The following is a 14520-nucleotide window of genomic DNA, read 5'->3' on the forward strand; positions in this document are numbered from 1 at the left end:
TAAATGGCCACATAAGCTCAGACAGTTTCATGAGCGGCAAGCCAGAATATAGCATATCTCTATCTACAAAAGCATATTTTCTTCTGTTTCCCTTTCGTTTATGCTGTTAAATCATAATGCATCGTCTAGGGCGAGTAGAAACAGCTTGCTGGGCAGGCCTCATCTTACGTCTTATGTCTTTTCCTAACCACTTTTCCTTGACCTCGATGGAAAATGTCTTGAGGTTCCAGGAAAGATGTGAAGGAGAATTCATAAGGAAATAAGAAAAGAACCGCACTGCTAAGAGAATCTGACTGCACTAAGCAGGCAGCCTAATACTAGGCTAGGTAATTTTGCGACGGTGGATGTTATTGACCTAAATCTTTAAATGTTGCTGCCGCAAAGAATTGTGGGACAACATTTTCTCCGTTCCTTAAAGTATGGTCCAGTGAACCCTCTGCTAAAGGAGGTAAGAAAGGAAGCACTGAAGCACCTTTCCTTAGCATTTAGAGAATTCAACCAGCTCTCATCATGGATGCCACTTACATACTTCCGGGTCATTTCACTCAGTTAGGAACCTTCCAAAGAAAAAAAGACCATTCAAACGCAGCCCTCGTTCCGTTAGTAAAAGCTTGTCTAATTACACCTGCTCACTGCGTGACTCATCTGTCTCTATGTCCATGCTCACATGTCATACCAGCAGGCTCATCCCCTGATTTCTTAGAATGGAAGAGACGTGGGTGAGTTCTGATGATCTTTTTTGTTCCCCTCTAAATTGGACTTCACCTCATTTTCATTTGTGCTGGGTTTGTATACATGGCCATCTGTGGAGGTTAATATGCTAAACAGGCTTTGCTCTTAGATATAGCGGCATGCGTGCGCTCAGCGGCAGCGTCTACCTTTAGTCTCCTCAGGCTTAGCCTTAGGTTTGGCCTGTTTATCTGTTCAGAAATAAACAAATAAAGTGAAATGAAATGCAGGTCAAATTACAATTCATCACAGTGGCTCCACAGTAAAAAGATTGCTATGGATTTATGGAGGTCCCTCACGCGCAGATCCATATCTTCAAGTTGTCATGTACTTCTTGATAGCTCTATGTTTGTGGAGGTGGGGGTGAAAGTGAGGTGTGGGAGTCGGGGGGGGGTCATTATAATGGATGCCACAGTGCAGAGTTGTACACCTTGTGCTCTCTCTGGTGGTGGTTTCTGGACCTTTAGCTCTGGAGAGAAATGCTTTTTGCCAATCGATAGCAATAAATACATACACACGCCCCAGAAAGTCGCAGAATCCCATCTACCTAGCTATCACATCAGTCAATCAGCCAGCCGCCATCGAATAAACACAGAGAGGTTCTCATTTTCATTGTCTTGTTGTCAATTCGAGATAATTTGATAAAAGACCCTTCAGGTAATGTGATCTGAGATGCCAGAATGGGAAAAAAAAGTCACGTGCAGATCAAGGTAAACACTGAATTATAGGCATCTGAATTATATTTAATCATGTTGGTGGGTGTCTGTGCAAGATTGAATTCAGGATATTGAAATGATCATTTTATTGAACAAATAATGTGCACTTAGGATGAAAGGCTTTGGCAGGCTTCTCATCCGGTATTCATAAATCAGGTGGTTATTACCGGAATTAATTTCAAAAGTGCTGGCCGTAACTCACGGTGCACAAATATGACAGCTTTATTAGAAATGTGAATTGCTTGAATTTGTCAAAATGAATATGTCACCCTCTGATTGTGCAATTCCCCTTCTTGGGGATGGGGATCATAGCAACAACCACCCATCCCAGCTAAAAATAATATAACAATGCCGTGAAAATCTGGAAGGGGGAAAACTAGGGCTCCTTTTCCTGCCATATCAGAGTACAATAGCGTTGGGATGATAATGGAGTTCTAGTATAATGTTCTATAACTGTTCACAATCATAGATGTCAGAACAATAATTGCACATGTATTTGAAACGCTAATAAAAAAAAAGACCACACATTGACAATTTACAGAGACAATGTGGGGAAGTTCGAAATGAATCCACCGATACAGTTCTTCCGCCTTTCAAATGCAGTTGAATGTACCAAAATAACACTAATATTGTAGAATCTATTATAGAATCTAATGGTTTATAGAAAACGCACTTCACGCATTATCTTTAGATAAACCAAATTATCTTTAGATAAACAAGAGGGATTACTGTGTCATCCTGATCAAATATCTAAAGGGAAAGAAAGGAAATGGACAGATTCACTCTAGAGGTAACTTGTCGTGTCTCCCATTTTTGTCCACTCCTCAACTATAGATGGAGGAGTATAGAGACCTTCAGTAAAAGCCTGAAAAGCCTAGAGTACAGAGGAACACCATCCCCTCTAACAGTGCTATTATCTCAATTTTAGTCATCACCTAAACTTTGTCCATTAAAGTGGACCTGACTTTCTTTCAGATGACTTTTTGAATTTAGAGGGGTATTAAAAAAGTCAACAAAATAGCTATGGAAGATAAAACCTAGAAATTCTTCTGAATCCGGATTGTTCAGAGGGTTTACTATGAGTTTTCTGAATAACCTTAGTCTTAAATTGCAAAGTACCACCACGTTGGTTTCATTAGAAAGGGTATGAGTGATGTCATAGCTTTCATCAGTTGAAGAGATTGTGTCAAATGAAAAGCCTCTCTTCACTCAGTTGCTTGTGTAAAACTCACCAATCTTTTTTTTCTTTCAGAATTTGAACAAATCCTATCTTTTACATTTACATTTACATTTAGTCATTTAGCAGACGCTTTTGTCCAAAGCGACGTACAATGGAGAGAACAGTCAAGCTAAGAGCAATAAAGAACATGGTGTAACAATAAATACTACTTTACATAAGAATTCGAAAAACGACCTAGAAAGGAAAAAAATAAGTGCAGGAATGTAATTTGCTGAAGTGCAAGTTAAGCGCTAGTCAAAGTGCCAGTTAGGAAGGGAGGTGCTCTTTGAAGAGTTGGGTCTTCAAAAGCTTCTTGAAGGTAGAGAGGGATGCCCCTGCTCTGGTAGTACTAGGCAGTTTGTACTATCCCTCCACCTACATACACATTTCACTACAACCGCTGAAATGGTGTCTTGCTCGTAGAATCTCAAAGAAGACCAGCAACAAAACTAGTTGAGTCAAATGTGTGCCAAAAGTACAAATTGGATGTTGCCACTTTAAAGCGTGCTAAAAAAATCCCTCTGTCGCTGGTGTGTCGTGTGTCTGCCTTATTACCATTGAGGATGATTGCAGAGAAAACTCTTGCAGATACCTCTGGCTGCGTTTTGAGTTATTTATGGAGTTGTCATTCAGAACACAACGGTAACACTTGATGTTGAAAAACAAAAACCACAAAATTAAGCCCTGTACCTGCTTTCTCTGCCTTCGATTTCTTCACAGGAACTTCAGGCTCTTTTGGTTCTTCTTTGACTATCTTCACAGGAACTTCAGGCTCTTTTGGTTCTTCTTTGACTATCTTCACAGGCTTTGGTGCAGGCTTCTCTGTGAGATGCAAGAGCACAACGTTAGCAAATACGGTCAGAAAAAATGAAAATACTGCAAATACTTTGTTTGGTTTATACACTACATTCAGGATATTTTTGTTTGTTTTTGAAGGCTGTTTCTTGGGGCCATTTGTGTGGCTGCTTCTTTGTCCACCCTGCGAGGTCAGGTCTCAGCAGGGAAGACCAGGAGAGACCTGTGGACTGATCAGTTGGTTTCTTGACCAACTGAGGCGAGACAGAGGAGAAGCGTTGGTGGCTCAGCACAACAGGGAACTTTTCTCTTAACAAAACAAACCGGTTCTCAAATCAGAGTTGGCTGCTGTTAGCAGTTCATGAGGAACCAGTACTGATACACTTGTTAAGGGAACAAATGAGCCTGAAGGTCTATGGCTAATCAATAGGGTGAAATGACTAATTAAGGCATAGCCCTTTAAGAGTAGGAGGTATTGTATGCTTGTTTGACATCTACAGCAAATAATAATGTTTAAAGATAAAGATGTGGCTCAGGGAACATATCAAGGTTGACAAATGTATTATGTTAAACTGACACACAGCCATGTACAGTCATTTCACCGGACGCTTTGCGTGGAAGGCTATGGCACGAGCTCTCCCCGAGGCAGAGGGACTCTGGGATTGAGTCCGCCATGGCAACAAGCCACCGAGTAAGGGGCATGGGAGGGGGCGATGATGACGATGATGACGATGATGACGCAGGACGCACAGTACAGTGTTTCTCCAAAGCCATCTGCTCTCTTCACAGATGCCATCCTGCAAGAGGAACAAGAGCACCGCCAACTCAACCAAGCCCATCCTCATTCCCCAAGATTTGTCACGCCACCATCCCTTCTCTCCAAAGTACAGTTAAGCCCATGTCATAGAGGAGCACAAGTTTGAAGTTATACTGACTGGAGAGTGATAATGACATATGACTATATGCTGGAGATGGTGCCCAAATACAAATCTCAAAATTCAAACTCTTGTAATGGACCCCACTGCCCACATTATAATTAACGAATACAAATGAGGTGACTGATTAGCTGACTAGGTAAGGAGGAAAGAGGAACAGACAAGGGGTTTATCGTGACCAAAAAATGCAAAAAAGAGGAAAGAAAAAACAAAGGAAACATCAGGATTTCGTCATCCTGTCACTTTGCTATTAAAGCCTCTCCCACTAAGCAGGCTTTCAAATGACTTTATCCTCTTTAAAGGCTAACTTTTCTGAAAAACAACCCTGATATACAGTATATATATATATATATATATATATATATACATATATTCTCAGCCAGGGCCAGACATGCCTTATTCTGGCGTCGGGAGAAGATTTTAATTTGTGGCTTTTTTCCCTCCTGCCTGCAGTGAGAAATCAAAGCTTGCAGTCAGCAGCCCACACACCTCATCACTTTATCTTCACAAGAAGGCGTGAGGTAGTTTTCTAACCCCACCCTGGCTCATCCCCACCCCTTACTACCTCCAAAACCTGCAAAGCACCACTCACCAAAGTCCAAATCACTCTTCAGAAGAGGACGTTTTTCTTACTTTCTTTCCACCTCCCTGACTCATCACGAAGTTGCTGCCACTACACTTTTCCTCCCCCTTTTTCATTCTTCTTTTTTATTTTTAATATCATGGGTGGGTGGAAGGGGTGGGGTGGGTGGGGTGGGTGGGCCGGTTTTAGTGGTGTCACGTGATCACAAATCCCTGGGTGGAAGTTGGGGCAAAAACCCCTTGTAGGGGAGCAATCAAGGGCAGCTTTGTGGGCTTTCACTGTGAATCTCCGCTAGCCGCAGATAACTCCGCCGGCGTGCCGTTTCTGCCTGTCAGTTTTTGGGAGGGCAGTCAGTAGTATTGCTAAGTATATGAAAAAATAGTTTTTAATACTGTCTCAGACTATTTGGGCTTTGTGCACTGTCTTAGACCTGCTAAGAGTCAGCAGGATTTTCATGAAAAAGAGACTTGATTTTTGGATGCATATATTTCACAGACTTCAACAGTGCCAGGGACCCAGTTCAAGTAAAAGCAAGTTGAATCCTATTGCCTTTAAGACCCGTGTGAGGTACATAACACCCATACTGCAAATACTGTACCTATATATATATATATATACATGATGGCTCATCCCAGAAAAAAATCTGATGATGCCCATCGTGACATTTTACTGAGAAAAAAAGCAACCAATTGCGTACGTTATTGCAATTTACTCTCACTGACATGAATATTTCCTCAGACTAAGAATGAAATGAATTCGATTTTTGTGAAATTGTACATAGATACCATAAGTATTGTGGGATAGTTAGGATGTTTAAGGGGTTGGTTATGGGTGGAGATACCCCGGGGTAACTGAGGGTAATGCACTTTGCGTTTTGTCCCTGTTTATCTGAATATTTGTTGGCAGTAATGGGCAATGAGTCATCTATGGCTTGGTCTAGTGTGGGTTGAATCATGGATGAGTGGCTAATCACACATTTACTCAAACACACTGGAAGAGAGAGAGAGAGAGAGAGAGAGAGAGAGGAGAGAGGAGAGGAGAGGAGAGGAGAGGAGAGGAGAGGAGTCATGCTAAAGAATGAATCACCCTCCCTCCATTGAATTACAAAAATACAAATGACAAACACTTTTTTTTCCAACAGATTTTGTGCATACAGAAAGTTTTAGACCCTTTCAGACGAAAGTTCAAACTAACATTTTATTATATTTTAGACTAGCCATAAAATGTATTCAGTTCATTCAATTAATTCAATGACTGTAAAAAGTAGCCATTACTATGACTGTTGCTATGAACTGAAAGTAACTCAGAGTCATCTGAATCTTCAGTCTGACCTCCTCTATGGCAACCACAGTCTATCCCAAGCAACCCTCATGCTCTCCTCCAAAACAGCTTTCAGCCTACAAGCATCTCTCAGTGTTTCTCTTACAGACAGATCTCTCTGCAGACCTGAGTGTGGGTCTGAGCCCGTATTCTGTGAGGACACCAGGACCGCAGAGCCTGTCTCCCTCATCTCCTGACAGATGGTCTCAGAAGCACTTTGAGAACTGAGTTTCGGTGAGGCGATGGACCACTCAGTGGCCTTCTTTGGAACTAGAGGCTCCCTACAGAGAAATACAATTTCCGTGTGTTGCACCATCTCCATTACACTGAGGTGGGTCTTAGATATGATTAGCGGAGGATTTCTCTCTGCTCTCTCTTGCTCTCTGTCTGTTTCTGTCTCATACACACACACACACACACACACACACACACACACACACACACACACACACACACACACACACTCACACACACACACACACACACACACACACACACACACACAAACATACAGAATGTGAGCACATACTCAATTATTTTGTAGATCAGGTCCAATTGCCTTTTACTCAGTGTGAGCTGAATGTTACACTGGGTAGTCCACATCAGAAATGCCAAAACCTCAGAAAACCACATTCTTTACTCTCAACACATACTTCTAGGTGTGTCTTATCATCAACTGTATACTAAGACTCGAAAAGTATCTTTCCTAGGCTCCCCAGTTGACTTAGTTTGTGTTGAATGGGTACATCTTTTTATGGCTCAGTGACATTTAAAATTCAGAAAATAGCATCCAAACACAACTCAATTTTCCCACTGTGATAATGAGCAGAGGCTGGTTACATAGTGGTTCTGTGCCTGTAATTCACATTTGGTTAAGTCACTGAGTGTGCTTTCCCCCAGCTTTGAGTATCAAGCATACTATATTATCCATTAACCTCATGTTGATGTCTCTTTTAATTTTTTTGATGGCGTGTCTAAAATATGAGCTTAAGTTCCCAGTAGCATGCAGATGACACATACAGCGATGGGAGAGAACAGGAGAAAAAAAAACGTCCCTTTGATCATCACACATCAGCATAAAAAAAGCCTTTCTTTTTCCCCTGGTGTCTTCTGTAATTACAGCAGGCAGCAGTCGAAGAGTATTCAGCAAGTCACAGTCAGAAAGGCTGTTTATTCCTCTGCTCGCGAGGAGAAAAAAAATGGGAAATCAAATAAAAATGAATAACTTGTGATGCTAAATTAAGCTGTTTTGACAATTACCACGGAGGACAGTGTGTTGTAAAGACGTGTTCATGAAATTGTGCTGTTTTGGAGAGCATGCGTTTCCCCATTTGTCTTTCTGTGAAAGTTGGTTTGGCTCGAATGGGTAGCCCTGGCTGTTAGCTCAACACAGGTAGCAGAGCTCCGGTTAAGACAGCAGCTTTAGGATCTCTGGGCAGTTTTCGGAGGTAGGTGACTGCTGAAGACAACACTGTAGTGGGGTGAACAGCACTGTAGCTTACTTGCCTAACCACCCAGACAGACATCACAATCATGGAAGCCTACAAACAGGAAAGCCAACGATGCTAAGAACGCAGGCAGATCAAAGTAAGAGCCTCGGTCTCTTTCTCTCTATCTTTCTCTCCCACTCCCACTCCCTCTCTCCACCCAGTCCCTGGTTACCTTTTCAGCTCCTCCTATGATCTCGAATAGCAGCCACCCTGGCAGCAGCCACATTATTTAAAGAGTCATTAGTCAGTACCGTTAAGAGATACTATTACTATCATACTGTAGGCATGTTGCCTACGGGTTTATTAGTCAGTGTACGAGGTAGAATTCACCTGTTTTGTACCACCATTTCTCCATTTCACTATTTAAGTTCTTATATTGCTAAATATATGTGAGCAGTTTTCTAATAGGTAGATAATGGTTGTATTCCTTCCCCTTATTTAAGATGTGCTCGAAGGCTCTTGGGCCTTAAATGGGTAATAATAAGTCTGTTTCTAAATCAACACCTTGAATTGTTCCCCTGAATCTATCCCCAGCTGGTCCTCCATGCCTTATTCTGCAGAATATTATGGAAATCAACTTGGCCATGGCTCCAGCATCGCCTCTGATACCAGCTGTGAATAGTAAAGAGTATCAAACTGCACTGCATGGCCCTGCTGTGTTTGACTGTTTGATGCTGATATACGGTCCTGACTTGAGCGCTTATACTGTTGCACCATCTCCAGGGATGGCAGGAAGAGTTTGTGTCTATGTTTTTGTCAATAGTTTTGTTGCTGTTTCATTACTCTGCAGGTTATGTAGACATACACACACACACACGCACAAACGCACACGCACACGCACGCACACGCACGCACACGCACGCGCACGCACACACGCACACACGCACACACACGCCCACAAACATTTTGTCTTTGGCTTCATGTCTTACCTTTGGGCTCTGGCTCAGGCTTTTTCTCCTCTTTCTCTTTTTCGTCTCTTTCCCTTTCTTTCTCCTTGAGTGCATCTTTCAGTAGTTGAATCTCTGTGGACACCAATAAAAGCCTATTACATGGGTGATGGGTGAATCAAGTATCCTACTTTGTGGCCTTTTACTCCTATTGAAGGGCTATATGCATTTGCCATCATTAAGTTTCTACCTCAGATATTTTAACCCAGGTTACAAGAACTTGCATCAGTCCAGAAGTCTGGTGGATTGGGTCTCTTTTTTTATTCAGACGGGTCACATTTGTGTGACCGAGTTATGCCCAGTGCCTTTGGTAGCATTAGTCATGAAGCATACCTTGTTTAATTCAGTTCACTGACAAAAATACTTTATTAGTTCACTCTTGTCTGTGTCTTGTCTTAAAGTAAATGGCATCGTGCTCTTTTGCCCCAGGACTACATGTCAGTTATACTTTGGAAGAAAGAAGAGCATACCTTTGAGACTCTCTCTTTCCTCCTCTTTTCTCTCTTTTCTCTCTCTAACTCTCTCTCTCTCTCTCTCTCTCTCTCTCTCTCTCTCTCCAACTGTGTACCAGGGAGCTGTGTATGACAATTGCATCATACACTATAACAGTACCACTTTGTAGACCTTCACAGACATTCAGAGCATCAGACTAAAAGCATGTATTAAGCAACATTATAGCGTTCCACTATATGAGTGAGAGGTGCCAGTTCTTACTATTAACTACAACCACAACCACTTTTACAACTACTTATACTATATCACTAGCAATAGAGCTTCTGAGGATACTCATTTATAACCAGGCATATAAATGTGTGCTTTTCATTCCAGCCAGTACAATTCTAACACTACAGTTGCTATTTAGACTAATGCTACCACCATTCTTACTTCCTATACAACTACAAAAGCAAAGCACTGCAAAAGCACCGATTCTAAGAGTACCTGAAAACGACACAAAATACCAATAGTGACAAAAAGTCAGCCGGTATCCCTCACACCCAACATGTCTGTGTGTGTCTGTGTCCTTGGGTGACCTCTGTGGGATCTAGAGGTTTGACGGCGTTCCTGTCATCTCTGCCCTCTAGCAGCCAGAGGGGCTGTGTGGCATCTGGTGACCCCTGGTGACCCCATCCCTCTCAGCATGGAGGGGATTAAGATCACACATGCTGCATGTGTGTGTGCCCTTCTCAAGCTTTGCCAGTGGGGGGCAACTGGTTTTCATATCAGGTATTTTTTTTTAGCTTTCATTTAGACTAAAACAGCTATTGACTTGTTCAATCAATTCCAGTTCAGCTGGAAATCCACAAAATGAATGTGTATTCAACTAGGAATTAAATAACATAATAAGTGACTCATATGTCATATGAAACATACTGTAAATCGAGTGAAGTATGTGGGTGTGAGTATGATGTGCATTCTGTGTATCTATTCTGAAATGAGCTCACTAGAACAAGTTCATAAATACATTTTTGATTAAATTTGAAGATATGATAATACGGTCTATTACTGTAAGAACTATGGGTATCTGGGGCATCAAAAATAATACAAACAGATCCACATACTGAATTCTATGTCAGAAGAGAGTTTGTGATTGTTACTGTAAGAAAAAGGTTTTAAAGATAAACTGTAAGTTTCTCTATACCTGACTCAAGAGATGGCTGGTCAGCATCATCCTCCAAATCCTTGGTCTCATCTTCTTCTCCTACAGCAGTGCTTGCAAGAGCTATTGTAATGTGATCGTCATCATCATCATCATCATCACCATTATCATCCTCTTCTTTGGTTTTCTCCACTCCCACCTCCTCCTTTTTCTCCTCAACCTTCTCCACCTTTTCCTCAGTGATGTCAATAACTATTTCAGATTCTTTTTCTTGGTCATCATCAACTATTTTTAGATCCTCAACTTTATCATCAGCACCATCGAGATCTGAAATGTCAGCAGCAACAGCTAGATCGTCATCATCATCCTCATCATCACCACCATTATCATCATCAGCCTCAGCTTTGATGGCTTCTTTAACCGTCACATCAACATCTACAACAACCTCAGTGTCTTTATCATTAGCATCAGCGTCACTGTCTAGGTCAAGGTCAAGTTCAAGGTTAGAGTCACCAGTCTCCTCTGCTATGTCTTTGTCAGCCTCATCTTCAGTCTTGTCTGTCCTTAGATCTGTGGTGTCACTAACAACACCATCATCATCCTCATCATCATCATCGTCGTCGCTATCATCACCATCTGTGGTGACTACATCCGTCACAGATTCTACATCTGTGTCTACGGTGTCAGTTACTTCTTCAGTGGTGTCAGTTTTAATGTCTTGGTCAACTTTATCGTCACTTGTATCAAGAGACAGAAGTTCTTCACCAACATCAGCATCAGCCTCCTCACCCTTATCCAGCTTGGTGATGTCAGCGGTATCATCATCATCATCATCTTTCACTTCTTTGATTTGGTCATCATCATCTTTTTGGTCGTCATCGGTAGTAATATTATGATCAGTGTCATCAACCACTGTAGTAGTGGCAGCTGAAGCTACTTCCTCAGCTAGTTTATCGTCATCATTATCATCATTATCATCATCATCATCATCATCATCATCATCATCATCCTTTAAAGGTGTTTCTATGATTATATCTGGTTTTTCATCATTATCATCATCTTTGCTGATATCAGCTGAAGGCGTTTCAACTATTTCATCAGCTTCATCTTTATCGTCATCATCAATATCAGTGCCATCTTTTGTGTCATCTGAATCATCTTTGATCTCAGCTTCCTCAACCATGCCTGCATCAATTGCAGGTGTTTCGGTGGCAATATCTATTTTCCCCTCATCATCATCATCATCATCATCATCGTCATCATCTTTGCTGTCATCAGCTGCAGGTGCTTCAACAGCTGTATCAGCTTCAGTGTCACCTTCATCATTGTCATCATCAGCAGCAGCAGCCTCTGTAGATGGCATGGCTATGTCTACATCAGCAGGGGCAGCAGCAGGAAGTTCTTCAACCTCTTCCTCCTTCTTTTCGTCTTCATCGTCGTCACCCTCATCTTCTTCACCCTCTACTGCCTTTGGAGCTTCGCCGTCATCTTCCTCATCAGCCTGAGGAACCTCTTCTTCCTTGATCTCGGCAGCTGCAGGAGCCTCATCCTCTTTCTTCTCTTCCTCATATTCATCATCAGCAGCAGCAGCAGCAGCAGCAGCAGCATCAGCGGTAGACTCCTCAGTGGCTGGTGCTTCTTCTTCCTTTACCTCAACAGCTTCAACCGTCTCTTCATCCTCACCTCCCTCATCCTCGTCACTGGTTGGTTCCTCTTCGGCATCCTCCTCAGCAGCTGGTGTCTCAGGAGCAGCCTCAGCTGCCACCACTGCTTTGCCAGCGGCAATAGCAACAGCATCTGCTGCAGCAGCAGCAGCTTTAATGGCAGAAGCAGCAGCGTCTGCAGCGGCTGCAGCAGCAGATTGGGCAGCAGCAAGGGCAGCAGCAAGGGCAGCTGCATGATCAGTGGCCACTGCAGCAGCGGCAGCAGCGGCAGCAGCCGGTTCTTCCTCTTTGGCAGGTTGACTTACTACTTCGGGTGCTTCCTCAGCGTCCTCCTCTGGTTCTTCCTCCTCCTCCTCCTCCTCCTCCTCCTTCTCCTCCTCTTCAGTCTTTTCCTCTTCTGTTTCTGCTGCTTCCTCATCCTCCTTGTCTTCCTCCCCCTCAACTGCTGCCTCTGCCTCTTTCTGATCCTCTTCTACTGCAACTGCCTCTTCATCACCTGCATCCTCACCCTCTGTCTCAGCCTCACCCTCTTCTTCATTATCCTTCTCTTCTGCTGCTGCAGCCTCTGCTTCTTCTTCCTCCTGTCCAGCCTCATCTGCTACTGTCTCTTCCTTGTCTTCATCATCTTCATCCTCTGCTGCCTCAACCTCTTCCTCATCTTCTTCATCTTCATCATCATCTTCGTCATCATCTTCTTCATCATCATCTCCATCCTCCTCCTCTTCTTCCCCCTCCTCCTCTTCCTCCTCGTCTTCCTCCCCCTCTTTATCTCCATCCTCACCTAAATCTGCATCCTCCTCTTCCTCATCCTCATCTTCATATTCTTCACTCAGCAGTTCTGTAACTGGATTATTATGTTTATCTTAATGTGCGCAAGACTGACAGGTTCAGTGCAAGGTATAGGAACAAGGCAAGATCTAAAGTCCCAAGAGTGGTTGCATTCAAGAGATTTCCATACAAACGCAATCCAGTGCAAGGTTCATATGCCATCAGTTATGTCATAGGCATCATCGTCATTCTTGTTATCATCAACCATTATTGTCATTATCATCATTCATGTTATTTAATATGTCTTAATCTTCCTCAATCATGGTTAAAATCATCATGATTAACCAAGTTGGTTTAGATGTGTGTCTCTACATTCAGTATTTGTGTGTGTGCATATCATTAATGCAGATTCATTTGGAGTATTACTATAATCAATGCTAAGTTATGCTATGCGAAAAATGGCAGAGGGTTTACTGCCAGCATAATCGAACACACTTGAGTGTTTCTGAGTGGTTGTGTGTGTGTGTGTGTGTGTGTGTGTGTGTGCGTGTGTGTGTGTGTGTCAGAGAAAGAGGGTGTATGTGTTTCGGTGTGGCTTTGTGTGAATGTGTTTGCAGTGATTCGGCTGCACTTGGTATAAACATCTTGATGCCATTTCATGCAAGGACAAGAAAAAAACTGTAAAAGACAATTTAACCTCACATTCTCAACAAATATGAGTTCCACACAACTTATGACCACGAAGTGGACAAATGCAGAGTTAGAGATGTTCCATGACCCACAAGTCAGTGAGTCACTGAGGAAATGCCGTTAACCCACAAGGTAAGAGACTTGCAATGGAGCCTCGGACATCTCGCTTAATGATTCTGTATGGTCTTGCTTCATGCTTGAGTGATTAAGAGTTGCATTATATGCAAAATGGAGCAACCGATGTATGCAAGAAAAAGACGATGGGTAGGGCATGTCAAATCAAACAGACCAATCAAAGTGACACAAGAAGACAATTCAAGGTTAGAAAAGGACCAATCAAATCCTCGCAAAACAAGATACACCTAGATGGAACGCGAGCTAATGACAATTCATTAAGTCTGATTTCTGGAAGCTTCCTAGAATCATGGTGACATCCCCCTGAAAGCATTTAATGATTGTTTCTGACAGTTTTTAATGACTGTTAATGCACATGGTGTCTGTCATCTGATTACTGGTGAGAGTGATTACGGAGTCTGAGGCGAAATGGTGCTACTGATTATGAGCGATGCATACATTTAATGTCCTGGCAAATCCAGCGTGGACAATTCATTTGCACTAAAAATCAGGGAAAAAATAATTCAGAGTACAGGAAGGTTGTACAGAACATTGTATTCTATTTGTATTCTATGTGAGAGGGGCCCAACTTAAAGATTTGAGTGTTTTTTTATTTAATCAAATGTCCATAGCACTGGGGTTGCCAGATCATTCAAAGGCAAAATGTTGCACAATGCTACTGAAAAGCTATAGGTTAGTGGAAAAATAAACACAACTGCAAAAATGTTATAAGGATAGCATACAGTGGATAAGGACAACATACAGTTTGTTTGTGTGTGACTCATTCTTAGGTGCTCTCAATGAGCAAAGAATCAAAGGGAAGAACAAACCTTTTTTTCGGGGTGGGAGAAATTCCCCTGGAACAGAAAAGTGATGTTGAATAGGACATTAAGAGTGACAGAAAGAGTTGTTACGAGATAACATTCCACAAAAATCATTCAGGCATCCAGCAC

The 14520-nt window shown here is 42.3% G+C and overlaps 1 protein-coding gene across 22 annotated transcripts in view; it reads right to left on the bottom strand.

The window, feature by feature from the left end:
• Positions 1 to 14520, bottom strand: part of trdn (triadin) — a 68173-nt gene that overhangs the window by 33341 nt on the left and 20312 nt on the right. For 13 of the 22 annotated variants that reach the window (XM_031582232.2, XM_031582233.2, XM_031582238.2 and 10 more), the window contains 5 exons: positions 14398 to 14424; positions 10374 to 12839; positions 8717 to 8809; positions 3355 to 3486; positions 879 to 920 (listed from right to left, as the gene is read on the bottom strand). In XM_031582232.2, the coding sequence (XP_031438092.1) occupies positions 879 to 920; positions 3355 to 3486; positions 8717 to 8809; positions 10374 to 12839; positions 14398 to 14424 (2760 nt within the window). The remainder of the gene's footprint in view (positions 1 to 878; positions 921 to 3354; positions 3487 to 8716; positions 8810 to 10373; positions 12840 to 14397; positions 14425 to 14520) is intronic. The other 9 variants (XM_031582236.2, XM_031582248.2, XM_031582244.2 and 6 more) reach the window with 5 other exon arrangements.

Source organism: Clupea harengus, chromosome 15 (genome assembly GCF_900700415.2).
Source record: "Clupea harengus chromosome 15, Ch_v2.0.2, whole genome shotgun sequence".
Taxonomy (NCBI): Eukaryota; Metazoa; Chordata; class Actinopteri; order Clupeiformes; family Clupeidae; genus Clupea; species Clupea harengus.